Below are 24,522 nucleotides of genomic sequence, written 5' to 3'. Positions count from 1 at the left end.
TGCCAGTTCAGTAACGTGGATCTTTGAGGCCCTTTTCCAGTGGCATCTGTTAGAGAAAGAAAGAAAAGAGAGAATGAGGAACAGATCTACTGTATTACAGTCACAATGAGCTCTGGATCAGAGTGGGATGGAGCTTGAAAGGTGATGTTTTCAATTTTGCTGGCCGGAGGGGTTGTGACTCGGATGGCATGGGTAAACAATGAGGAAAGAGACAGTCCCTCTGGGAGTCAGTCTCTGACTTAACGAGCCAGCAGTTATTAAAAGATGAATACAGGAGAAGTGAACCGTGCTTTCTGGCTGGTAGCGCAGCTTTTTTCTTCTTTTCTCTCTTTCTCTTGAAGATCAAAGGCCTAATTTTAGAACCAGCCCTATTTATGGACCGTCCATCCACTCTGCTTTACTCCTGCTTTTCTCGTTTTAGAATAGTGGAAAATAAATAGTGCTGGTGGGATCTCCTGTGTCTGGAGCTCATCCCTGATGCAAAGCAGGCAGAAGGGACAAAAAAAGACCTCAGCCTTTCCAAGTGGAGCTTTTGTGTGATTTGTTTGCAGTTCTCTTACCTTCCCGCAGCTCTTTAAGTCTTGCCTTGTGATCAGGGGCTGAGAAAATGTCACCTATGACTGCTCCTGATGTGCAGCACAGCTATCTCCTCTGATCCACACCTTCTCGAAGCTGCCAGAACGGAGTAGTGTTTTATTCCTGAGAACTGTGCTGGGCAGAGTTGAAGTGTCGTTGTTCTTTGTGTCTGTGAGTTGTATTCCTGCTCGTACAGCTCAATACGATGACCGATCAGTCCCACAGATTTTAACAATAGCATGAGGTTGTTGTGTCCATTTTAGGCTATGGCTTGACATAGCCTGAAATCCTTTTCTGCTAACTGTCCACTTTTGCCCCGCTGTGGATCTGTGTAGTAGTTTTCTGTGTCTACTGCCATTGTTGGCACCTCCCACCTCTCCATCTACCACTTCTCCCCCTGTCCCGAGGCTTTTTTTTTTCTGGTTTATCAAAATATTTTTTAATTGCAATCTTCAGCAAAATTTTGGGTGTAGGTTGCAAGCCGCTAATTACTTGGAATGACTTTTTCTTTTCCTCTTCTCTCCTTTGTGTCAACATCTCAGCCAGTTTCTTGGGGTGATGCTTCATTAGTCCGTATCCGTATCGAAATCCTGGATACGCTCGTGTATTCAGGATGAACGTAGTGAGTAATAGTTGAAGGCTTTGTCAGATTCAGCTCTGGTGGCAAGGAAGCAGCTCCTGGTGCTGCCAGCCCAGGGCACGTATTCTGTCAAGTGCCACCGTCTGCTCTCTGCGCTGGCTGCCAGGTAAGTCCGTCCCCTCCCTAAGTTTTGCAACACGGAGGAACTGCCTAGGTCTGAAACTTTGCCTTCAGGAGGGGTGAAGGGAGAATAATCTGTGCAAAACCTTTCTCCGCTGGAAATTGCGCAAGAGGTATTTCAGCTGGGGGCAGGGGGCTGTGTGCGTCTCTTCTCTCCTTTCCACAGCTGAGGCTTAGCTGTAGATAAGGGTGCACTGTGTGCAACTAGAGCGGAGTTAATTCATGCAGAAGAGCACAAGTGGGAGTGCCGAGCAGAGGGAAGAAACCTGAAATCCTCTCCAACTTTCCCAGTTCCCCGCAGCACTTTGTGCTGTGCTGGAGCGAGCTGTTCGGCCCCCGGGGGTACGAAGCGGGGTGAAGCCGGGCAGGCTGCGTGGCAGCTCTGTGGCAAAGTGGTAACAGCTCCCAAGGGGAGCAGTAACAAAATCGATTTTTCTCCCCTTCAGCTTGGCAGCTCTCCAGGTGCCTGCTTTTGGCACAATGAAGCGTGGAGCTGGGGGGGGAGGGACTTTGGGGTGATGTCGGGGGAGATACAAAGAGACAGGAGTTTAATCATTGAACCGATCACACGGGATGGATTTATTTCTGGACTCAATTTCCCAGGAACGCCACTGTCTCGCCCTGAGGGAAATGCCTCAGCTGAAGTTTCTCTAGCTCCAGCGTCGTGAATAAAGACGTGTCGTTTTGGAGTTCCTCAGCAGCAGCTGTCACTACTGACACATCCATCAGCCTCAAGAAAATGTTTGCCGTCCACTTGCTAGCTTTCCATTTTACAAAGCTAAAAGAGGATCAGATAAAAAAGGTATGTAAGATGGAGCAGTAGCTGAGATTCCTATTCTGAGGGGCTCTCTGGGGTCTAAAGTCTGTAATGCAAACCAGGCAACACTTTATCTACTAAAGCCGTGGAGCCAAATGGGGTAAGAAAGATTTGGGCCATACTCCATCTGATGACTGTGGAAATGGGTCTTGGTTCGTGCTTTTCCCTGCACGGTTATATGTTCGTTTCCAGTAATGGAGCAGCTGCTCTTTGGTAAGGACAAATGGGGTTTGAACTTTATCTGGTGTGGTGTGTGTGGTCCAGAGGGCAGTGAGGAACCTCGTGCTGAGCTGCTTTGTGAGCAGCGTGAAGGATGGGGTCTTTAAAACTGAGCAGGAATCTGGGTCACTCACGTTGCAGCAGGGGCAGGAGAAGCTCCTGGGGACTTGGGGCCAGGTCTCCTGTGATTCAGCACACAGTTCCAACTCGTGGAGGTGGAACTAAAGGTGGAAAAGCTAAAAATGAGCCAGGTCAGAACCTGTCAGTACTGAGAACGAGCTGCCTAATGGGTGCTTTGTGGTGGCCATGGCCACCCAGCCCCGTCCTCTTGTTTTACGGGCAGCTGGAGGTGGGGCCGCCTGCGGCGTGGCAGTGCGGGCGATCCAAGGTCCCGGTGGGCAGTGTAACAGTGCAGCAGTAAAGTGTAACAGTAAAGCCAGCAACACCCCGTTGTTGTCTTCTCCACACTCCTGGTTTAACGTGAGGCCTCATTTTTAGCAGGGCTTCTTCACTAATTCTGCCTTGGAGAGAAGTGCCCCAGGACGTGTCCTGGTATCTCAAGTGGGATGTGTCTGACTGTCACAGCCCTTTTATCCCCATGGTTTAATGTGACCAGAAAGAGGCCCCAGTGCCCTTTCCTTGTGAGAATCTGGTCTAAGATCTCTCATCCGGACAGTGCTTTTCCTTCCTGCTTTTTCCGAGAAAGGGAGAGACCTTGTGGGGCAGTGCTCTGACAGGGGGCTCCTAAGAGCAACACGCAGAGTGCAGTCGAGGGAGGACGTCCCTGAAGTGAGGGAGAGGAGAGGGGGGCAGAGAGGTTCTGCAAAGCTGTTAGAAGAAGAGCATCTTTCTGCGAGGTGCAAACTAGTCCCACACGAAGGCAAGGAAATATATTGCTTTTCAGAGGTCTCTTTTAGGAAGCCCACAGTAGGCAGCACGGAGCAGGGATGATCCCTCTCTCATTAGAGGGAATATCTCCTTCCTCGCCTGCCCAGGCTTATTTGTCTCTGCTGTGAAAACAGTATTTCTCTGAGTTAGGCAAGACACTTAAAAGCAAGGACTGTCCTTGCGTGGTGGGGGGAGGCAGTACAACGCGTTTTGGTGTTGCACAGCCAGGCCATTCCTGCGTTTGCAAGGCAGTGATTTGTTGTGTGCCCTTGCTGTGGCTGTAAATCAGGCTAGGGAGCTGTCAGGCTGTGCCTTATCTAGCTCCTTGGCAAGGGCTGTCTCTCTCCTCCTCTGGCCAGAGCTGATCAGGGTGGAGAACGCTTCGGTGGGGGCAGAGAGTTCCCGTGTGACAGCTGCAAACACGGACCCAGCCATTTTTATTACTGTTTAGTTTTCTTTCCTCGAGGGCTTATCTCACAAGGTTATTTGAGTCTGTGTGAGAGTGCGTGAGCGCCGCGTGTTTCCAGTCGTCGCGTTTTCCTCTTCTGGCGTGCCCAAGGAGGCAGTGCTGCTGCCTGGGAGGAGATGGCACCTCCTGCACCCTGCTGGGGCCTCGGAGGTGCCCAGGAGAAAATCAAACGGTTGTGCAAACCAGGGCTACAAAGACATGTCAAAATAATGGTCGTATGGCTGTATCTAAGGCAGCTGCTGCTTCTTAGCAATCACCTCTTGTAGTCTTTCTCCTTTCTACCTCCTGGTGTTAGGTAGGTGCCCACATTATTGTCAGGGTCCTGGCTCACTCAGATGGGTCGTTGCATCCTACGTACGTGGGACTGATGAACCACTGCTCTCCCCTGCCCGCTGCCTCTGGCCCCGAGCCTCACGTCAGAGGATGTCCAGCTCTTTGGAGCACAGAAATGCTGTGCCTGCATCGTATTTGTTCGTACAGCACCAACGTCTGTCTCCCCAGTGGAAATGGAAGGTATTTAAGTGATGACAGGTTCTTATTTTGCTGGATGAATCCTCTGTTGTATCCAGCTGTGGAGCTGTAGTCCTGCTTACAGCCGTGTAGCCAGCCCTGCAGGTAAATAGCAGCCCAAGAGGTGGGTGGTCCAGAAGGAGACCTTAAGTTTTGCTCGGATGAAGCTGAATAGAAACACCGATGGGCTTCTCTACCAGGCATAGGTGCTTTTGATTCCCTTTAAATTCAACTGGCTTTCATTTGATTGTGTGCTGTGAATTACAGACTCCTAAGGAAGGTTACTGACTGCACCCAGAGATGTTTCTTTGGTGTAATCCTAAAATCACAGGGAACAGAGGGCAGAGCTGGGGTGGGAAGCGGGCTTTGAGCTCCAGCCTGGCGTGCCAACCAAGTGAATCGCCTGGGGAGCGAAGCAGCAGCTGAATAGATGTTTTCAGACTGTAGCCGACACGCTTGGGCACTGACGGCATTTTCTGGACCTGACTCAGAGAGGTCAAATTCTCACCAGCTTGAGATACTTCTGCAGTTTTAGTTCATTACACAGACAGGAGGAAAAGATGGTGTAAAAACAGCGCGTCGGGGTGTAGAGAGTCTTGTGGGCTTATGCAGGTCAGGAAGTTACTGATCCATCAGAAAATATGGCTTTTGATGGTAATTCAAAAATTAATCACTTCCAAAGCTAAGTTTTTGTAAGAGTAAACGTTGTGATCATCTTCCAGAGCTTGCTTTCGCTGCTCTTTGTGGGAATTTAGATGCTGAGTTTAAAAGTGAAATGAACACGAGATCGGAGAGGTGCAGTTTGCATAGATGGTGTGTTCACCTTCAGTGTCTTACATGTGTAAGTGATTCTTGTGTCTCCTCACGGTGTGTTTAGCCTCCTGTCCATCAGATGGGTGGGAATGAGCAAATAACCTGCGGGGATATTGCTGGAACTGGAGTTTGGGATTTTCAGATCCCTCATGCCAACCTGCACCCTGCTAATGAGGAAATTGGCGCAAGTGGTTAGGAAGGTTCTGCAGTTTTCCCGCTTGCAGAGAAGAGGGAAGCCCCCCAGACACAGGCAGCGTGAAGGCAGCCTCCCTCCTAGCCACGTGCTGAGCGCCGAGGAGCCTGCCTGCCTCCCTCATGACACCTTGCACGTCTCCAGGTTGACAGATACCTGTACCACATGCGTCTCTCTGACGATGTCCTGCTGGACGTGATGGCGCGCTTCCGGGCCGAGATGGTGAAGGGCCTGGGCAGAGACACCAATTCCACAGCAACGGTGAAAATGCTGCCGACCTTTGTGCGCTCCCTTCCTGACGGCTCGGGTGAGTTCCCCCTGCTCAGTCCCAGCGGGGCTGGTTTATGAAACCGATGGCTTGCTGCTGGTGCACGAGGATCTCACAACAAGAGCACAGGGGCAGCCAGAGGGCTGAGCTGCTGCCTGTCAGCAAGCAGAGGAGATGAGCCTCGGGGGGATGGCAGGGGCCTTTTGGTCCACACCAGGTAGATTTTGACCAAACGCTGCTTGTTCGAGGGCTGAGATCTTAGAAAGCAGCCTCCTGCTGCAAATGTGGCTGTGCCTAGTGCAAGGTGTTACTGCAGGAGCATGGCAAGGGCAGCCTCTACAGCTCAGCCCCTGCAGTGCAGCGTGCTGCCGGGGGGATGCGAGCAGTGCTGCTCCTGGGGGACTGCCCGGGCATGAGGGCAGGATGCTGCAGTGAAACCCCTTAAATCACTAAGCTGGGGCCGTTCACGCAGAAATCTTTAGAGAAATGTTTGCTTTGTACTTCGTTTCCACAGGGATTTATTCCTTCGGAAGGTAATTTGCTCACAATTAAATGAGAAATAGCAGCTTTAATGGCACAAAGAGCACATTTGGAAGGTAGTCCCTCGAAATGGGGAACAGGCAGAGAGATTATATACAAACTGCTCAGAAACTGCCCGGCTGGAACTGGGTGCCCTTCTTTTCAGCGCTGCCTTCCCCAGAGAAAAAGAAATATTAGCTTAGCCCTCGTTACCCCTGTGACCACCAGGTCCTGAGGTCTCACCTGGCAGTGACCCTGTCCAGAAGCTGCAGGGAGCCCCTGAGGTAAGGGGACTTGGCAAGCTGCATGCAGTGTCATCGCTGTTACAAAACTTTGTGCCCCTCAAGGCTAGCCTTGGACAACACTCTCCTGTCCTCTCCTACGTACCGAGGCCGGGCAGCGGTGTCACGTCGGGCCACGACTTATTGACATACCACCTATTTTAAGCATTGCATTGATTTTTCTATTTCTGCTCCCTTGCTACGGGTACCTTATTGGTTCTTTTGTTTCCAGACAAAACTTCCAGCATGTTCAAACATCTCCAACTTGGCTGGATTTTTCCCAATGAACTTGGAGATTTGTCACTGCCCTCGGTGTAACTACCTGAAATGACCTGTGTGGAGCATCATCCATTTTTAATCATTTAGGGATTAATGGTCTGACTAATATCACGGTTTACTGAGTAACCCAGTTTGCCTCATCACCTTTGCCATATGTAGCCGTGGTATTGCAAGTAGAATTTCCTGCTTCCTTCCCTTTCAGGGTCAGATTTGATAAAATTTAGTCAGGTGCTTGTACCATGGAACAAAGATCATGCAGGGCTACGACATTCTGCTGCATTTTCCTTTGGGGAAGGGCCTTTTCGTGTGCATGCTGCGGGTGGTAGATAAGTGCTTTATTGTAGCAGTGAGGATCAGCTGTCCTTGGACCTCTCTTGCTGAGAAGCTCATCCCTCTCCAGCTTGAAAACACACTGCTATGGAAAGAGTGGGGTGGGTAAACCCAGACTGTGAAATAAAAATGAAATTAGCTGCCACGTATCAAGCCAACAGGAGGGACTTGATGCCCTTGCCTGGGCTCTGGACAGGGCACGGCCAGGTCTCAGCCTCCCTGGTGGTGCTCCCATACCCAAGGACGTAAGGACCTGCCACGGTGGGGCAGGAGAGCCCATGGCCCCCTCACCGTGGCATTTGGGCCGTGCTCGGTGGCCATTGCCGCTGACGGCTGCCCACTCGTGTTGCAGAGAAGGGTGACTTCCTCGCTGTTGACCTGGGCGGCTCCCAGTTCCGTGCTCTCGAGGTGAAGGTGTTTAACGATGGCAAGCAGAGCAGCCAGCTGGAGAGCAAGTTTTACCCCACACCAAAGGAGGTCATACAGGGCAGCGGAACCGAGGTAGGCCATGCAGGGTCTTCTGTGGTGGCGCCGTGCTCGGGCCAGCGTCTGCTGGTCGAAACCTGACTGTCCTCTCCTTTCTGCTGCAGCTCTTCAATTACGTTGCTGACTGCCTGTTAGACTTCATGGAGTCCAAAAACCTGCAGCATAAGAAGCTACCCCTTGGCTTTACGTTTTCTTTTCCATGCAAACAGACCAAACTGGAAGAGGTAAGGTGCAAAAAGGATTATCACTGGCAGAACCCAGGGTAGCTATTGCATGGGAGGGTTACCTTGGGGCCTTTTTGTGGGGTCAGCTTTCCAAAGTGCTCTGAAGAAGGTGAGGTGGATGGCCATTGCCATTCAGCTACAGGTGACTACCATTCAAGGAGTCATTCCTTATCTCCAGGCAACAGGATCTTTCAGCTCAAACCATTATTTGGCTTAATGCATACCTGATTCCATAGGAACCGTGTGGGCTAGTGTGAAGGCTGTTGGACGCTAAATCACACTCTTTTGTGTCCTAAAACATGATTTTTGTAATCCCTCTCATTCAGCACTTTCTACAGTTGGTGCTAATTAGGAGAGACCTGTAGCTGAGCTGTTGGAAAGGCCACGTGGGGAATTGAAGGGCTGGTTGCAAATATTTTGTGGCCTCTTATGCCAACTTCTCTTTTATTTCTAGGGATCTGTGCCTTGGGTGCCAGCCCTGCAAATGCTTTGTGCTTAATGCTGTCAGTGTGTGATGAACGTCAGTAAAGCCAAGCATGCCTTAAACAAAGCACAGGGAAGTGCATTTATGGGATTAGGACTTTATTACTGTACCTATTTAGTTGTGCTGGTACTGCCAGGCACCCAACTGAGGGTGAGATCTTCTGCTGTGACTTACTTTGGCCCAGGTTTTTATAGGTGGAGAGAGATAGTGGGCTTCTCCACAGACTTTGTGGCAGGTTTGCATGCCAGGCTGGAGCCTTGGGGTCACTGATCTTTTACTTTCCAGGGGGCCCTCCTTGCCTGGACGAAACACTTCAAGGTCCGAGGAGTGCAGGGCACAGATGTAGTCAGCTCGCTGCGCAAGGCCCTCCAGAAGCACAAGGCAAGTGTTATACCTCAGTCTGAGTGGCTGATCTGTGCTTGGTGTAAGTGAGTGGTTTTGGGAGTTGTAAGGCTTTCTTCAAGGACTGCGGTGTCTGCCGTGGCTGTACATCTGGTAGATCTGGCTGTGGGCCTCTGAGGGCAATTCTCTGCCTCCCCGTCTCTGAGGGGAGTTCTCCCTCGGAGCTGAAGCCACAGAAGGGGAATGTGAAGAAATTTTTTATCTTGACATCTTTGAAGTAAAAGGGAAGTTCTTGGATTTTCCTGCGTGGTAAAAATCCATCCTTGATTTCCGTTTACTTCTTTATCTGCGTCAGTTTTGCTGTGGTTGGCAGAAACGACGGACCTGAGACTTCCTGGGTGAAGTCCAGCTCCCTGTTAGTCTTGGCATCTGTGCTACAAGAATTGTTGATGACTTTGATCATACTTTATTCAGTTATCTCAGGGTGGAAGAAAACCTGCACATCTCTGATGGAAAGGCTTTTTACTTGCGTGTGGCTATTTTCTGACAGTTTTTCTGGGGTCAGTTTGTCAATCTTCCAGTTTGGTGGGGTCTGCTCGTGGGATGGGACATTACCCGAGCATGAGCAAGCTACCAGAATTCAGCCTGTGAGGACAGATACACTAGTGCTTGTATATCACAAGATTCAAACCGATAAGAATTGCTTTTGTGGTAAAGGACTGATGGGGTAAAAATAAGTCCCGCAGCCATACATCCTGTCTGGCCAAGAAGCACTTGAGAATTCTGAGATATTTCTTACTTTACAGCGCTGTGGGGATAGTGTTATGAGGGGAAGTAGCAAGTCTTTAAACAGAAGAGCATTCCTGAACCAGGCCTCCAAAGTACTGGTAAAGCACAAAGGCTTTGTAGGCTCTTTTTCCTATTAATCCCTCACCTTCACGCTATTAGGACATCGACGTTGATGTTCTGGCAATGGTCAATGACACCGTAGGAACCATGATGACTTGCGGCTATGACGACCCGCGCTGTGAAGTTGGACTCATCATTGGTAAGTTTTCCTCTTCACTAAGCATCTTTTTTTCCTCATTTGTTTAATCCTAACAAATCTTGAGCAGAAGGGAGTGTCCCAGCACAGGAAAGAGCAGGAAGAAAATGAGGAAAAAAAACACAATAGGTTTTCAAGCCTGGCTGCCTTCTCTAAAGCAGCTGTTTTTATGCTGGTCACATTGCCATCAAATGCCACAGTCCCCATTTTGTCTGGGTTCAGTTGTGACCAGCATACTAAACTTCTCTGCTGACTGTGTAGAAAACTACTGTCCGTCTGTCCAGAGAAAGCTGAATTCCTCTCACGTCTGATAGGATCAGCTGTGTTTTCCACAACCCTTCCACTTTACACGTTGTGGTGGCTTTTTAAAGGCAGGTAGAAATGCATTTGAGATGGGGGAAAAAATAACTGAACAAATCAAGCCTGAGATTCATTTCTTATACTTTCACTCACTGTTAAATTATTATTTAACAAGCACAGGTGGCTTGCTGTTAGCCTCCTCGCCACAGGATTATATATTTATATTTTCTTTCAAAGATGATATATTGACTTATTCCCACACATGTGGGCTTAAAACAAAAAGGAAACCTGAGGCAAATGGGTAATCTATCTGCACTATCCTAGGGACTGGCACCAACGCATGCTACATGGAGGAAATGAGGCACATCGATTTGGTGGAAGGCGATGAAGGCAGGATGTGCATTAACACAGAGTGGGGTGCCTTCGGAGATGATGGTGCTTTGGATGACCTCCGCACGGAGTTTGATCGGGAGCTCGATCTGGGATCTCTCAATCCTGGAAAACAATTGTAAGTGATTTCCCTGGATGCTTTGCTTTGGCAATCTAAGTTATCCAAGTGCATTTCTGGCATTTCCCAGGAGCCCCTTTGGAACAGGAATCCACTGAACCAACTTGGTCCTGGTCCTGTCCTATTCAGACCTTTCCCTTCTGGGAAGGGTGGGTACCTGGGAAGGTGGGTACACCTTCCTGCCTCACAGGCCAAAGGGTTGCTGCTGCAGTTGCTTATGTGTCGTTAAAAATAGGTGGTTCTTCTGGCATGAGGCTGCAGAGGGGAAGAGGAGGATAAAAATAAACAAAGGGCATATTTAAAGCCTGGTTCATCAAAACTGCTTCTACTGGCTGAGCTGCTTGCAAGTTTTTGACTAGTCTCTTTAATCACTCACTTATCTTGAGGGGCTGGGGTTGGGTCCCAGGACCTCAGGAAGGTGTCTTAGCTTCCAAATCCCTTTTGTAGATGCTTAAATGTGATTGACCTGCATAAGAACATACTTGAACTTGCTGTGGCTCTGGTGAGCTAGTGGACACCTGTAATCCCTCTTGCTTCCCATTCCAGGTTTGAGAAGATGATCAGTAGCCTGTACGTAGGGGAGCTTGTGAGACTCATTCTTCTAAAAATGACGAAGGAAGGTCTGCTCTTCAATGGGAAAGTGTCAACAGCTCTGCTTACTAAGGACAAGATCGAAATGAAGCATGTGTGTGCAATGGAAAAGTAAGAGCCTACGATGTGCCCTTTGAGAGAGGCTGTTAATATTTCACACCCACAGCAACAATAACTAACATTTCTTCATACCCAGGGAGCGCTGGGAATCGATCCTGAGCTGTTCAGCTTGGTTTTGCTTTTGCCTAGGAGAAAAGTTGATCCTTCTGTATACAGAAGTGATGGAAAATGAAGTTTTAGCAAAATACCCCAGTAGCAAATGGTTTGTTAACCATCGCAGACATGGGCTGCCTAAGGTCTCTTTGGAGACCTGAGCATATAGGAGGATTCTTGCAGTTTTCAGCTTCTGTGATGTCCAAATCCTCGGACTGTGGAGAGGTAGTGCATGCTGTAGGTCACCTAATGGATGACCGCATGGAAAGCTGACAGATTCTGGTGTTTTGAAGAGGAATCTTGGTCCACGCTGTTACTTCAGGAGTAATTTCCCTTGTTCTGAGTGAAGCTGTACATGTCCTGCTGTGCTCTCCTACAGACTAAATAATTCATCCTGTTCTGTATGTGGTCAGCCAATTTGTGTGTCTTGCAGAAAACTGATCTCCAGGGAGCAGCCTCTTAGTGCTTTTGGTATAGCGTGGGAAAGGCGCTCCTGGTTTATGGGAACCAATTATGACAGTGCCTGATGGGTTGTGCCCTGGTCTGCTCTCATTTGTTCGAGCCCGCGTGCGGATATTAACTTAAGTGCTGCCTTAATACCCTTGCATTGGGTGACGCTTTCCTTTGTTTCGGGGTAGATACAAGGAAGGTCTGAGCAACACGAAAGAGATCCTTACCGAGCTGAACCTGTTCCCCTCTGAAGAGGACTGCATCGCTGTCCAACACGTCTGCACCATCGTTTCCTTCCGCTCGGCCAATCTCTGTGCCGCTGCCCTAGCAGCCATACTGACCCGCCTGAGGGAGAACAAAAAGGTGTTAAGGCTGCGAACCACTGTCGGGATCGATGGGGGACTCTATAAAACTCACCCCCAGTAAGTAACTAAAGAGGGTTTGGGAACTGCCAGCTGTGTATTGATGTTGCAAAGATTTTCCACCTGCGTCTGTGTGGCTTCTGGAGAGCTGCTTGTTTTGCTGCAGGGTTGGGATGAGGCATGGTGGGATGTGGAGGGGCAGACTGACCTCGCTATTGCATAGCTGGGTTTGCTTCAGAGCTTTCGAGCTTGGGGTGGGATGGGAACAACATGACACGCAATACTGCTCTCTGGGTGAGAGCAATTGGTTTCTCAGGTGACTCCTGAGCATCCAGGGCACTTGTTATTTGTTGTTTCCCTCTTTTTTTCCCTCGTCATTTTTGAACCTCTGCTTACATTTCTTACATGTCCTAATTTCTGTGCTTCTCTGGCTGTGCTTCAGTGCTCGTGGTGTTGGATGCGTATTAGCAGTGTGGTGTAGATGAAGTAAGCCACGTGTGAAATGCTCATGGGAGTCTAAAGAAACTCTTTGTTCCCGTAGATACCCCAAACGTCTGCACAAGGTGGTGAGAAGGCTGGTCCCCAACTGTGATGTTCGGTTCCTCCTCTCTCAGAGCGGCAGTGCGAAGGGGGCCGCCATGGTTACAGCGGTGGCGTACAGGCTGGCTGCTCAGCGCAAGCAAATCGATGCCGTTCTCGCCCCATTCCTGCTGTCCCTGGACACCCTCAGAGAAGTAAAGAACAAAATGAGGGCCGAGCTGGAATATGGGCTCAAGAGAGAGACGCAAGCCAGTGCCACAGTGAAGATGTTGCCCACGTATGTCTGTGGGACACCAGACGGAACAGGTAAGTTGATTTCCTGCACACCTGGCGGTGCATGACAGCTGCTTGTCTGTTTTCAGGGGGAGAACGTGCCAATTATTCTGGCAAATGCCAGGGTAATTTCTGTTGGCAAATCGATGCTTCCTGCAGCATTTTCTGGCTGGCCCTTTAGCCCCTAGCCTAATGAACTGAGAGAATAAATGCCACAGGGGGCAGTGTGCTGTCGTTGGCCCAGATGAAGTTTCCTGCAGATGTGTGGCAGAGCATGGCATTCTGATGTGCTGCAACAGGCACCAAAATGAAACATCTTCTCTTACAGAGAGCGGAAAGTTCCTTGCCCTTGATCTTGGTGGGACAAATTTCAGAGTTCTGCTGGTCAAAATTAGAAGCGGGAGGAGGAGATCCGTGCAGATGTATAACAAAATCTTTGCCATTCCTTTGGAGATCATGCAAGGGACAGGGGAAGAGGTAACTTCTACTGAACACTTAATTGATCTAGTCAAGACCCAATTAATAGGAGAACACGTGAGATTTTCATGCTTTTTCTGTTCTTCCAGCTCTTTGACCATATAGTCCAGTGCATAGCAGACTTCCTGGAGTATATGGGGATTAAAGGTGCCCGGCTGCCTCTGGGCTTCACCTTCTCCTTCCCATGCAGGCAAGCCAGCATTGACAAGGTAGGGACTGCAACAGCAAATGGGTCAAATAAGAGCTGATAGCATTCTGGGGGAGGCTGGCTTGTTAGTTTGGAGATCGCAGGTAAAAACACTTTTACATGTTTCCCCCAGGTAGGACTTTACAAGGGTGTGTGTAGAACTTCCACCTAATGTATGTGAAAAGAGGTAGATGTTCCTTGCTTTTATTCCATAAAGAGGCTGTGCTAACTTATGATGGCGGAAGGACCACACATTTTTAATAGCCCAGGAATCTCTTACGCTGCCTTCTCCCTTGAATGCCAAGAGAGAACAGAGAACAGACTCCTCCTTGTACTACTTCAGCTAAAATCCCTGGGTGTTTTCCTAACTGCTGCACAGCCCTGACTGTAGCTTCTGTACTACCTTAGCTGCTGCTTGGTGAATGTCAGTGAGCAGAACTGAGTTGGCTTGTTCAGAGCTTGGAAGGGTTGGACCTCTTGGACTTATATTTGTTAATCTGATGTCTATGGCTTTTTGACAGATCTCATCTCTTTGTCCTTCCAGTCATCTGATGTAAGAAAAATAATTAGAATTAAAAAAAAAATCAAATTCAGGAAGAAATCATTCTTGATTATTCATTTCCTAAAGGGGAAAAAGAAGTTTTGCTGCCTATTTCTAGTCAAACATGTAGAATACATGGGAAAATGAGAGGCGACTATTTTATCAAAAGTTTTTATGTCCTGGTGGTCTTCACAATAGTCTCTGAATCTAGAGACTAGTCTAGACAGCCTGTAATGTTAACTGGCATCTGTACTCTTAGTAATAAGATTTGTCTGTTTGTGGGGAGACCACTCAATATCCTTACCAAAACGACAGGAAAGTTGGGTGAGGCCCAACTGTCAGGGCCCATAATACGTCGCCCAATGTGTTTGGTCTATCACTGTTGCCAGAACTTACTGTTGCTAGACAGGGAAATAATATTATTAAAAAAAAAAAAGGGATGGGGTGGAGGAGCAAAGAAAAAGGCTTATGCTTGGGATGTACGGTCTTCTCTCTATCTTCATTTTCTGTTTTATTTCCTCTTCTGTTTCAGGGTACGCTTGTGGGATGGACAAAAGGTTTTAAGGCAACAGACTGTGAAGGGGAAGATGTTGTTGATATGCTGAGGGAGGCTATCAGGAGAAGAAATGTGAGCTACTCTTCCTCGTTCTTTTTGGTGTGTTAACGCGCACTCCCTGTTCCTCCAGTACCCACTAATGATCGTGTCTCGTGTTTTAGGAGTTTGACTTGGACATTGTAGCAGTGGTGAACGACACTGTTGGGACAATGATGACATGCGGATACGAGGATCCAAACTGTGAGATTGGCCTCATTGCAGGTACAGTGATACTGAAGTCACCACTGTAAGAAGAAAGCATGTGTGCAGGTGCTAGGCTCCAGGCCTACTATAGAATTTGTAAAACAATGTCCTTTATTTGAGGTAGATGTATGCTATTGCCAGTCACTTGGGGTTCTTGGCAGGTTTGTATGGTATTCAACAGAGAATATAATAGATCCAGTAGCAGATACAATCAGAAGTCCAACAGATTCAGAATCTGATGGTGCCTGGCAAAAGAATATGGGAACAGTAGATACAGCGTGAGTCTTTGTTTTAGCAAATGTGTTAATGTTCTAGCAAATAGGACCTGTTCTAGTTCATAGGCTTTGGAGCAAGAATGTTTAACTGCATTTAGAACTTAACTGAATTCTTTGTTGCCTTTCTAGTTGTTACCCCCTTCCCCCCAGTTATGATACCATAAGAGCACACGCACTTAGGGAAGCATTACTGGCTGATGGTTGCCTCTGTAAGATCTGGGGAGATCTTTGAAATAGGGGATTGGGAAAAGAGAGCTTTTAAGGTGATCGCTGTAATCGTCTTGCATGTGTTAAGCTGCTTCTTCGCTCCTCTGGCTGAAGCCTTGTCATTTCTTTCCTCCTAGGAACCGGCAGCAACGTGTGCTACATGGAGGACATGAAAAACATAGAAATTGTGGAAGGGAACGAAGGAAAAATGTGCATTAATACAGAATGGGGAGGATTCGGTGACAATGGCTGCATTGACAACATCAGAACCAAATATGATAAACAAGTAGATGAAGGCTCACTAAATGCAGGGAAACAGAGGTAAATGGGATAGTTCTGATGCTAGGAGCCTGATTAAGCAAGTCTTTGAGACACACTGACTGAGTTGTAAAATGTACTTAATGAGAGTAATTGGAAAGGAAATTTTAATACTAGATTTGATTTGTTGCATAGTAAGCAATGCAGATATCCTTGCCAAAACAAACAAACAAACAAAACGATCAAAGGCATACATTGTTTCTCTTCCTGGAGCACTATTTCCACCTTAGGGCACTTAGCAAACAGTGCAGCTCTTAATATTTCCCAGCAAAATGTAGGTCTTGCTCTGTTCCCTCCCGTCTCTTGTTCAGTTCCGCTTGCTTTGGGACCAGATTATCCTCTTAGAGTATTTTTTCATTGATGCTGATTGCCAGGGATTGGGTACTACTCTGCCTTCAAAGGTAAAATACAACTCATGCCATAAGATGAACTGGTCTGACTCTCTACGTAAGACTCACCAGCGAATGTATGGGGAAGGCACAACAGAAATGTTGCATCTCACTGTGAACTCTGGCTTTAACACTGTCTTCTGTTCAATATTGCATTTTTTCTAGTTCTTACCTTCTAACATGAGTAAATATGTTGTATTTAATGTTTGCACATGAAGTCACTGTGACAGGTTTTTGGTGGTTGAAAGATGGCTGTTACTCTGCAAGTTTTTACTGCTTTTTCAAGTTTATCATGCTGCTCAGGTGTTTATGTGCCACTCACGTTAAATAGAGCTAACTTGCAACCCCTTTAAAAGCAATTCTTTTTCTTTTATAACAGGTATGAAAAAATGACCAGTGGAATGTATCTAGGTGAAATAGTGCGGCAAATCCTGATCGACTTAACCAAACAAGGACTGCTGTTCAGAGGACAGATCTCAGAATCACTCAGGAAAAGAGGCATATTTGAAACAAAATTCCTATCTCAGATTGAAAGGTAAAGTTAATTAATTTACGTGTTTTAAGCCCTCAAGGTCTTCTAGGACCTCTAGAAAATAATCTTCTGCAAAAATGTGGAGCTTTTTCCTTCAAGTCATTTATAGTTTCCTTCTTTGTCCCTCCCTCCCCCAACCCCAAATGAATTATCGTTTCATTTTCAGCTATGTTGTATTGGATGTCTTAACTATCAAACATTGTTGTACTTGGAGTCTTTCTTGTAGAAGTTAAGATAGTACTTTAAAAAAAAAAAAGGCAGTGATATACAAATATCCCATGAATATGTGCTTACCTAAATACCTGTGCATGATCGAACCGGTCTTCCAGGCTGTTTGAAACCCTTCCCACTATTGAAAAACTTTGAAGGTAATGTCTCAGCCTTTAGATCAAAAAAAAAACAAGTCAGGTGGCTGATCTGGCACAGCTTCCTCCTGACTTTGAGAGCTAGGTGAATAACTATTGTTTGTGCCTTCTGGAAATACAGTGTAACATGACAGAGAATGTGCCATGAGCAAAATTTTGATCTGAATTCAGGCTGGAATTTGCTTTAAAACAAATGGAGGGTGTGAGCTGGAGCAGTGGTCCCATTTCCTTTGAATCACCTCAGAATCCCATCCGTAAGGCTTGTAAAGGTTCCTGCCTGCCAGAACTTTGCGTAACGCCCTGTTGCTGCCTGTGTTTGCCTTTACGCAGCGACCGGCTTGCCCTCCTCCAAGTGCGTCGAATTCTGCAGCAGCTTGGCCTGGACAGCACATGTGAAGACAGCATCATTGTGAAAGAAGTCTGTGGAGCTGTTTCCAGGAGAGCTGCCCAACTCTGTGGGGCGGGACTGGCAGCGATTGTAGAGAAGAAGAGAGAAAATCGAGGTGTGGAGCACTTGCAAATTACTGTTGGAGTAGACGGGACCTTGTACAAGCTCCATCCGCAGTGAGTACCTTGGTACCCCTTCCCTTTGTTGTTAGCTCATTTCCAGCGTGAACATGTAGCAAGCTGCACCAGCCTTCTTCTGAGGCAGTCAAAAAGGAGAGAGGATAAAGATCTAATATATTTTCTTGCATCCTGCCATTTCCTTTGCCTAGGCAAAGGACTGGAAATTGTAAAGAAAAGTCCAGTTACCACTGGAAGGCTCTTGTTCTCTGGTGTACTGAGCAAACTTACTTTTCTAATATTTATTTGTCAGTGTTTCAAGGGATTTCTGCGATGTCTAGGTATCACAGAAGGAAAGCTATGTTGAGTATTTAGAGCTGGGTCAGTATTTTGTGAGCAAGGCCTTGAAACAGATGCTTTAACTGGGAGATGAGCACCTCCTCTGTGGTCTCTGAAGGCAAGAGGCCTGTCTGGCGTCTTGCTGAACAAAATTAAAGTGGAGATACAGCAATTAAAATCTGATAGAGTACAGAAACTTGTCTCTTTTTTATATAGGAGGAAAAAGAAATGGAAAGGGATGCTATGAAGAATCAGTGGAAGATGTTGGTTGAGATTATTGTTCCTTGCTAGTATATGAATGCAACAGTCTCAGACTGGAAAGGGACTTCTAAAATGTTCTCTCCTCTCCTTTCAGTTTTTCTAGGGTCCTGCAGGAAACAGTGAGGGAACTGGCACCTCAGTGTGATGTGACGTTCATGCTCTCTGAAGATGGGAGTGGGAAGGGAGCTGCCCTCATTACTGCAGTAGCAAAAAGATTGCATAATATTGGACGGAAATAAAAATGAGAAATGGAGTCATTTCAGCACTGCCAGGCATGTGCACTAGAGATTTACTGAGCGGTGACTGAAGATAGCTTTGCCAGACACCAGTACCCAGGTACCTGATTTTCAGGGAGCAGCTGGTTTTTGACCAGCCAGGATTGTGGATTTTTGTCCTTTGGATACCACTTGGACCAGGTGTTTCAGCTCCCCACTATTATGTCTCGGCATACTGCAGTCTACTCAGTTCTGTACTTCCTGCAGTGGAATAATAAAATAATGCATATGGAAGAGTCAGACAAACAGAAAAACCCAAACCAAACCAACCAACCAACCAAAAACCCAAAGGTGTCTTTTTACAATGGCTTAATTAAGCTACTGTACCACAAGAGAATTTAGCACCAGGTTCTTAGGATTTGTGAGTTTTAGTTTTGACTTGGCCTGTCTTAAGGAATATTGAGATCTGGTGTTGCACAGATCTAGTGGACGTTTGTTTAAAGACATCACAGATTTTACAATAAATCTGCAGGTAAAATAAGTTAATGGGCTTTGATCGGTGACGCTTTCCCCCCACACCCAGCTACATCGGTACTGTAATACTTCCATGAGTACAGGAGACATGTTTAATAGATGAATGTAATGAAAAAGAAATATGATTCTACACAATAACAGTTTGTGTCAAAATATATCAGTGCACTTGAATGCACATAAACATAAGCAGTGCTGGATGGACTCTGATTGTGGCTATTTTGATTCTGGGGGAAAAAGAGGGTGTAGAAGCAGCTACAGGGTCTACTATGTGCACGTTAGAGCTACGTAGATAGTAACAAATTTGTTCATCTTCAGGCCATCAAAATAGTTTTGTAGAAAGGAAAAAAAATCACCTGAATTTCTGAAATTCTCCTCTTTGTTTTCCCTCGGCTATCTGCTTGCCCGTTTGAGGGAGGATAGCTCCATTATGTGGGAGTTTATCCTTGACTTTCATTTTCTGTTGCCTGTTGTTCTGCCTGTCTGTAGTTCATTGTAAATAAATCTGTGGTGCTGTGAGCCTTTGCTTCTCTGTCTAGTGCCTCTTCTGAGTCGTGGGAAGAACCTGCAGGCAAGTGGGAGCTTTAAACCTGCGTCTGACAATATTCAGCAGCATTGTCGTTATTACAGAGGTGGCTTGTGGATAGGGCCTGTCAAATTGAAGGCAAATTTGCCTCTTTCTCTACACTGATAAAGCACCGTTTTATTTGGGCCTAGCATACCCAGAGGCCTGCAAACACCAGGAAAATAACCCATGCTCTTATATCACCAGATGCCCTTCCCCTAACTTACCCATCTCAGAGTAAACTGAAATGGTATGGTACAGGGAAGCAGCAGATCTGGAGTATTGCACTATCTCCTTTAATCCTCTCTTCTTGGCTATTTACTTCTGCTCAGGCTGGCAGCAGAAAGTGGGGCCAAGAAATGTGTTTTAAGCCTTAGATAGGTCAAAAGTAACTGTCGCGCGGGGGATAAGCAGCTGGGTTTATATAATAATCCGTAATAAGGCCAACAGGTTTAAATTTAGCAATGGCAAATACAAAATTTGAAGATACAGACTCTTCCTGGTTTGTAGTTTTTAAAAGCAATACATCAACAGCTCTCTGAGTGTTGGAGCCACAGGATGGGTAAAAAATAGTAGCTGGAAGTCATTTTTGTTTCTGAAGGAGTTGCTCGTGATGCTGAGCTCCCCGTACTGAGCAACGGAGAAGAGACAAGTTGTGAACTCACGTGTAATGCTTTCCTCCTTCTGCTGTGCAGCTTCATATGTTCCTTTTTTGTTATATTTCAGAGTCCACAGAGTCACGGAAACTGCTTGCTGTGTAGCTGAGGCAAAGTTATATGTAACTGGGTACAGGAAAAAAACCAAAACCATCAAGGGTTGGGGCTATGCAGAGCCTAGAAATAGTGCTTTTGCGCTGGCTGTTTTTCCCCTGGGCACTCTGTGATCTTGTACTAGCTTTGTACTTCTGGGTCCTTTTGGGGGCGTGGGTTGTGCTAATCTGCAAAAGTACGTCCGTGGGTGAAATATGTCCCTGTACAGCTGGAGAGAGGTGACATGGACTTGCCTCATGGACACGTGAGTATGATGCAGAGAACGCATCGCGCTTCTGTTCTAAAGGCGGCTCTGCACAACTGGAATGTGTATCAGTAACAACACGAGGTAAACCACTTGTGCAGATTCTTGCTTTAAATTTAGGAAGGAATTCTATATTTCTTTGAATTTTCGTTTTAGTCTTTTTAGGGAAATATTCACGCAGTCAGTTTACACCTCTGCTGCAGCTGTTCCTTTTCCGCAGTAGATTAATCCCCCACAACAATAATATACATATATATGTATATATATATTTGCATCTGCATTTTTTTTCCAGTGAATCTGTGGGTGTTGTGGAATCTGATCACATGAACCTGAAACTCTGCTCGCAATGTGCCTGGCACTTACAGCTCTTGTTGTAGTCCCTAAGCCCCCCCCTCCCCCCCCCCACGCTCTTGCCTTTTCTGTAGGTTTGCTGTGAACCCAGGCAGCTGCCACAGACCTGATAACACGCCTGCTGGGGAGGGAGATGGCATCCAGGCTGGGGAGGCTGCTGGGCAAGGATTTTTTTGGGGGTAGCCATGGAGGAGGGAAGGGCTGTTAGAGTTATGGGGGCTACAAACATCCCTTGTAGTTTCCCAGGGATCCTTTAAACACACAGGCTTTCAGCTGACGCTAAGACAAAACATTCTCCATCCAGGTAATGATGCAGCATTCATGTCACTGGTTATGTTGACGTGTGGAAACTCAAGGAGCGTTGCAAACCTGCAGTCTGTTTTGTATGGGTATCAAGCCACTGAGCCAAAACCCTTCTATGCACATTGTATGTGGCGATTTGGTTAAAAGCCCTATTTGAAAATAAAAGTAGAGGCCTTGTATTAAATATGACGCAGTATTCCGTATATTGGGAGACACATAGTAAAACAGGTCAGATAACATTGGTAGTTGATTTACAATATAATGGGATTCTTCCAGTTTCATGTCTTAGGTGCGCTTTTCTACTGTTTTTTGGTACCTTCATGATATTTCACTTCTGTGGGTTTTCCCTCCAGTCAATGTGTTTGGTGCTTCTTGAATTTACTGTTTTTTATTTTGTTGCTTCTTGAAGACATGAACATCTTTTTTCAGATCTAAGTCATACATTTGATTTGGAAGGTTATAACTGGGTAGAGGTATAAAGGCTTTTGCTTGCTAGAAACTCCCAGTATGAGGTTGCAGTTTACCCTTTCAACTGTGGGGAAAAGGTGATCCTAAATATATCATTTTTCCTGCTAAAAAGACGTTTCAGTGGCTATAGATTTGGCCAGCGCTGGTGCTTGACTCATAATCCAGAGAAAATGCAGTAGCAGCTCGTTGGTGACATCCACCCTTTGTCAGTGCAAAAGTAAATATAGGATCATGTGTAAATCTTTCAGAAATCCTGATTAGCGTAATCTTCCTTGGGAAGTCAGTATTATATAGGATTAGCAGATCAGTGTAAAGAAGTTGGGGGCTGAAATGTAGGTAATACCAAAACAAAAGTATTGTTGTCATTTCTTTCTTTGCATTTGTAAAGTGAGCTGTCTTTTGTTTGGGGTCTCGGATACAATGTCAGTGTAGTGGAGCATGGAGAGGGAGGAGGGACTTGGGAGACTCGGTGAGTGTTGTCCAGCTTTGTAAACTCACAGATTTTCTCGCAAGGACCTCCGCTGCCTTGGACCGTCAAGGAGGGCCCATCCAGAGCATTTCCCAGACTTGTCAGGTAGGTAGCTTGTCAATCAAAAACAAAACAACAACAAAAACCCACAGCACATCATCATGAAAAAACAACCATCATCAACAACAAAACACACAAACAAAACAAAAACAACAACAGAAAACATCACAGAACTATTCCATTTAATGAGTGTGGATGGCCTGTCTGGGGAGGCAGGGAAATCAGATGTCTACTGTGTCCCAGCACTGCATCCGTTCAGTGGATATAAAGCAAGGTATAAAAACACAGAACGCTTAATTAATGTTTTCCTCTCTCTCGTTGATCCTATTGCCTTGCAGGTGCACATTGAAAGTGCTGTAAAAGTGGTGGTCACATTTATCAGAGAAGGAAAGGCCAAAATAACTTTGATCTTGTTGTGTGCTTTATAGTCTTCTGGATTTCAGCCCCTTCCCTAGGCAGTCTTACATATCATCTGTGCCTTGCGTCTGAGAGCCTCACACGGCCTTGGCACCTCTAGAGATAATACAAACTGTGCCATGAAGAGAAGACAGAATAGGTAAGAATCCCAGTAAACATGGGTTCCTCCAGAAAACCCTTGCCACTGGCACAAGGAATGTGCTACAGGAAAATAGATGAAAGACTCCAGGCTGGAGGTCTCCTGTGAAGGAATTGAAGACCCAAATCCTTGTGAGCCTCAGCAATTTGGAGCTTGTCAGAAGGAGTGGAAGAAGGTCCTTCCACTCTTTATTTTTCCTGTCTGGTTTTTAAAACAAGTACAGAATTCCTATTCTTATCCACAAAGCATTAAGTTAAACCCAAGTAATAAAAAATAAAGCTGTATGTTTAAAAAAAATGCAGAGGGGGGAGACGGGCAGGGGAAAGACCGGAATACTTTCACTGCCACTGTATGTTTTCTCCTTTTTGTTGGGAAGGATAAAGACTTTGGAGAAGGGAGAGATGTGTGAAGAGTCTGGCACAGCTACAGCCAAAGCTTCCCCACAGATTCGTTATTGCAGTTTGGAACATCGTAAAGTAAGTCACAGTAGTGGGGAAGAGGGGTAAGAGCAATGCAAGGTGTGATGTGTTCTGAGCAGTGAATTACAAGGGCTATTTAGGGATATAAGTAAGTCAGCTGGCTCAGTTTATTATTATTTCTTGAGCAGGATAAAAAGGGAAGGGAGGCAGCTTGGTGGCTACTGTACTAGTGTCTGTTTCCTTCGGGCTTGGCGGGACGACATAGCTCCTCTCCTTGGGCATTTCAAAAACACCAGGGTTCAGCTCTCAAAACACCAGCGATGTTGATTCAGTTTACTATTTTTGTTGTTCTTAATTTGCCTCTTGCTATTTGGAAATTCAGCTTGGCAAAGGTTTCTGTACACCTGGGAAGGCTGCGGGAAGTCCCAGTTCCTATAGGGCAACCATACGGTGATGCTGGGCCATCTGGTTAGCTGTAGGACTGGGGCTGCTCCCGTGAGGCTGTATAGAGGGTTGTCCTCATTGCTGCAGTCTTTGGCCCCTCCTGGGAGTGAAAAAAGGCTGTACTCTGCTGCTGTGGAGAGTTGGAGAGCAGGGTGACATGGAGGGGATGGGTCCTGCAGGGCTGCATTTAGCACAGGCGCTCCCTCAGCAGTGGGGGAAAGGCACTTTATAGGGTGAGTCCTGTGGCAGCAGCCACATCTGCCTGCAGCTGCATGAAAACACAAATAAAGCAAGGTTTGGATGACAAATATGGTTGTTGGGACATAAGCAGTTAACAGAGCAGATCAGCTGGTGATGGACAACTTTGTTGTAGCGGGGAGCTCTCTGCAGGAGGAGAAAATGGATGGCGGAAGGGCACAGGGTCAGAGTCTGTGAGGGTCTGAGCAGGTAAAGAAGGAAGATGCTTTCCCAGCAGGCGTGTCCTAAATACTTCAAAGTGGAAAGTTACAGATGCTGATTTGGGAGCTGCAGCTGATTCTGGAAACAAATGGGATAAATACTGGCATGAGAAAAAAAAAAAAAAGTTGAAATGCCCGAAGGGCACATCTGCTGTGGCCAGCGATTCTGCAGGAAATGCACTGAAACCAGAGAGAGATGAGGAAGGTGGAGATAAACACGGCCCCCAGTGAAGCCAAATGAAAGCCATGGGCCTGAGAAGCGCCTGCGATAGTGTGCCGAAGATTTGGCTTGCTTTCTTGGCTCTCCAGTGAAGTAGCTGTGTTTAATGTGGGCCCGAGTCCGTCTGTGCTGAATGAATTTTAAAGGTGTTTTGTGTTCTGAGCTTGGAAATCCTACTTCAGAGACTTTTCTGTTGCTTTCAAGTGTGTGTTTTCAGAGTAAGGGAGCAGCATTGTAGATCTAAAGCCTAGTCTGTTAGTCTGAAATTTGAATAATTGCATGGTCATTAAATTTTGCACAAAAAGGAATTGACTCTAAAAGCAGCTGATATGTTATAATGATTAGTGCAATAGCAATGCCTTCTTTCATCACAATGAAGTTACATTGTTAGAGAGCATAATTGACATTTTTTTATTGAAAGATTAAGAAGAACTTGTTTACAGCTTGCAAACAAAGAGGTTTTAATTCAACAAACTGCAGCAGGAATAAGCAGTAAGTGGCATTTTCATCTGCTG

At 46.4% G+C, this 24,522-nt stretch overlaps 1 protein-coding gene across 2 annotated transcripts; it reads left to right on the top strand.

Moving 5' to 3' along the window:
* Positions 1–1,569: 1,569 nt before the first annotated feature.
* On the top strand, positions 1,570–19,199 carry LOC118169226 (hexokinase HKDC1-like). Of its 2 annotated transcripts, XM_035330352.1 has the most exons (19): positions 1,570–1,731; positions 1,940–2,138; positions 5,390–5,552; positions 7,275–7,423; positions 7,513–7,632; positions 8,402–8,497; positions 9,407–9,506; positions 10,128–10,311; positions 10,858–11,013; positions 11,754–11,987; positions 12,469–12,773; positions 13,069–13,217; positions 13,307–13,426; positions 14,478–14,573; positions 14,663–14,762; positions 15,364–15,547; positions 16,313–16,468; positions 17,161–17,394; positions 18,029–19,199. In XM_035330352.1, exons 2-19 carry the CDS (start codon positions 2,076–2,078, stop codon positions 18,171–18,173), a joined length of 2,754 nt encoding a protein of 917 aa, XP_035186243.1. In that variant the 5' UTR covers positions 1,570–1,731; positions 1,940–2,075; the 3' UTR covers positions 18,174–19,199. The 2 variants fall into 2 exon arrangements, with proteins under 2 accessions (XP_035186243.1, XP_035186244.1); XM_035330353.1 differs by lacking the exons at positions 1,570–1,731; positions 1,940–2,138; positions 5,390–5,552; ... (8 more) ...; positions 13,069–13,217; positions 13,307–13,426 and adding an exon at positions 13,825–13,906.
* Positions 19,200–24,522: the final 5,323 nt, after the last annotated feature.

The sequence above is a fragment of the Oxyura jamaicensis genome, chromosome 6, assembly GCF_011077185.1.
Source record: "Oxyura jamaicensis isolate SHBP4307 breed ruddy duck chromosome 6, BPBGC_Ojam_1.0, whole genome shotgun sequence".
Classification (NCBI taxonomy): Eukaryota; Metazoa; Chordata; class Aves; order Anseriformes; family Anatidae; genus Oxyura; species Oxyura jamaicensis.
This window is presented reverse-complemented; position numbering and strand designations above follow the sequence as displayed.

What these genes read in the sequence shown, in the direction of transcription:
- LOC118169226 (XM_035330352.1), top strand. Translation starts at nt 2,076, where the DNA reads ATGTTTGCCGTCCACTTGCTAGCTTTCCATTTTACAAAGCTAAAAGAG. An exon ending in TGCAAGGGACAGGGGAAGAG is followed by an intron (nt 13,218 to 13,306) that starts GTAACTTCTACT and finishes CTGTTCTTCCAG; the next exon opens with CTCTTTGACCATATAGTCCA. An exon ending in TTCCTATCTCAGATTGAAAG is followed by an intron (nt 16,469 to 17,160) that starts GTAAAGTTAATT and finishes GCCTTTACGCAG; the next exon opens with CGACCGGCTTGCCCTCCTCC.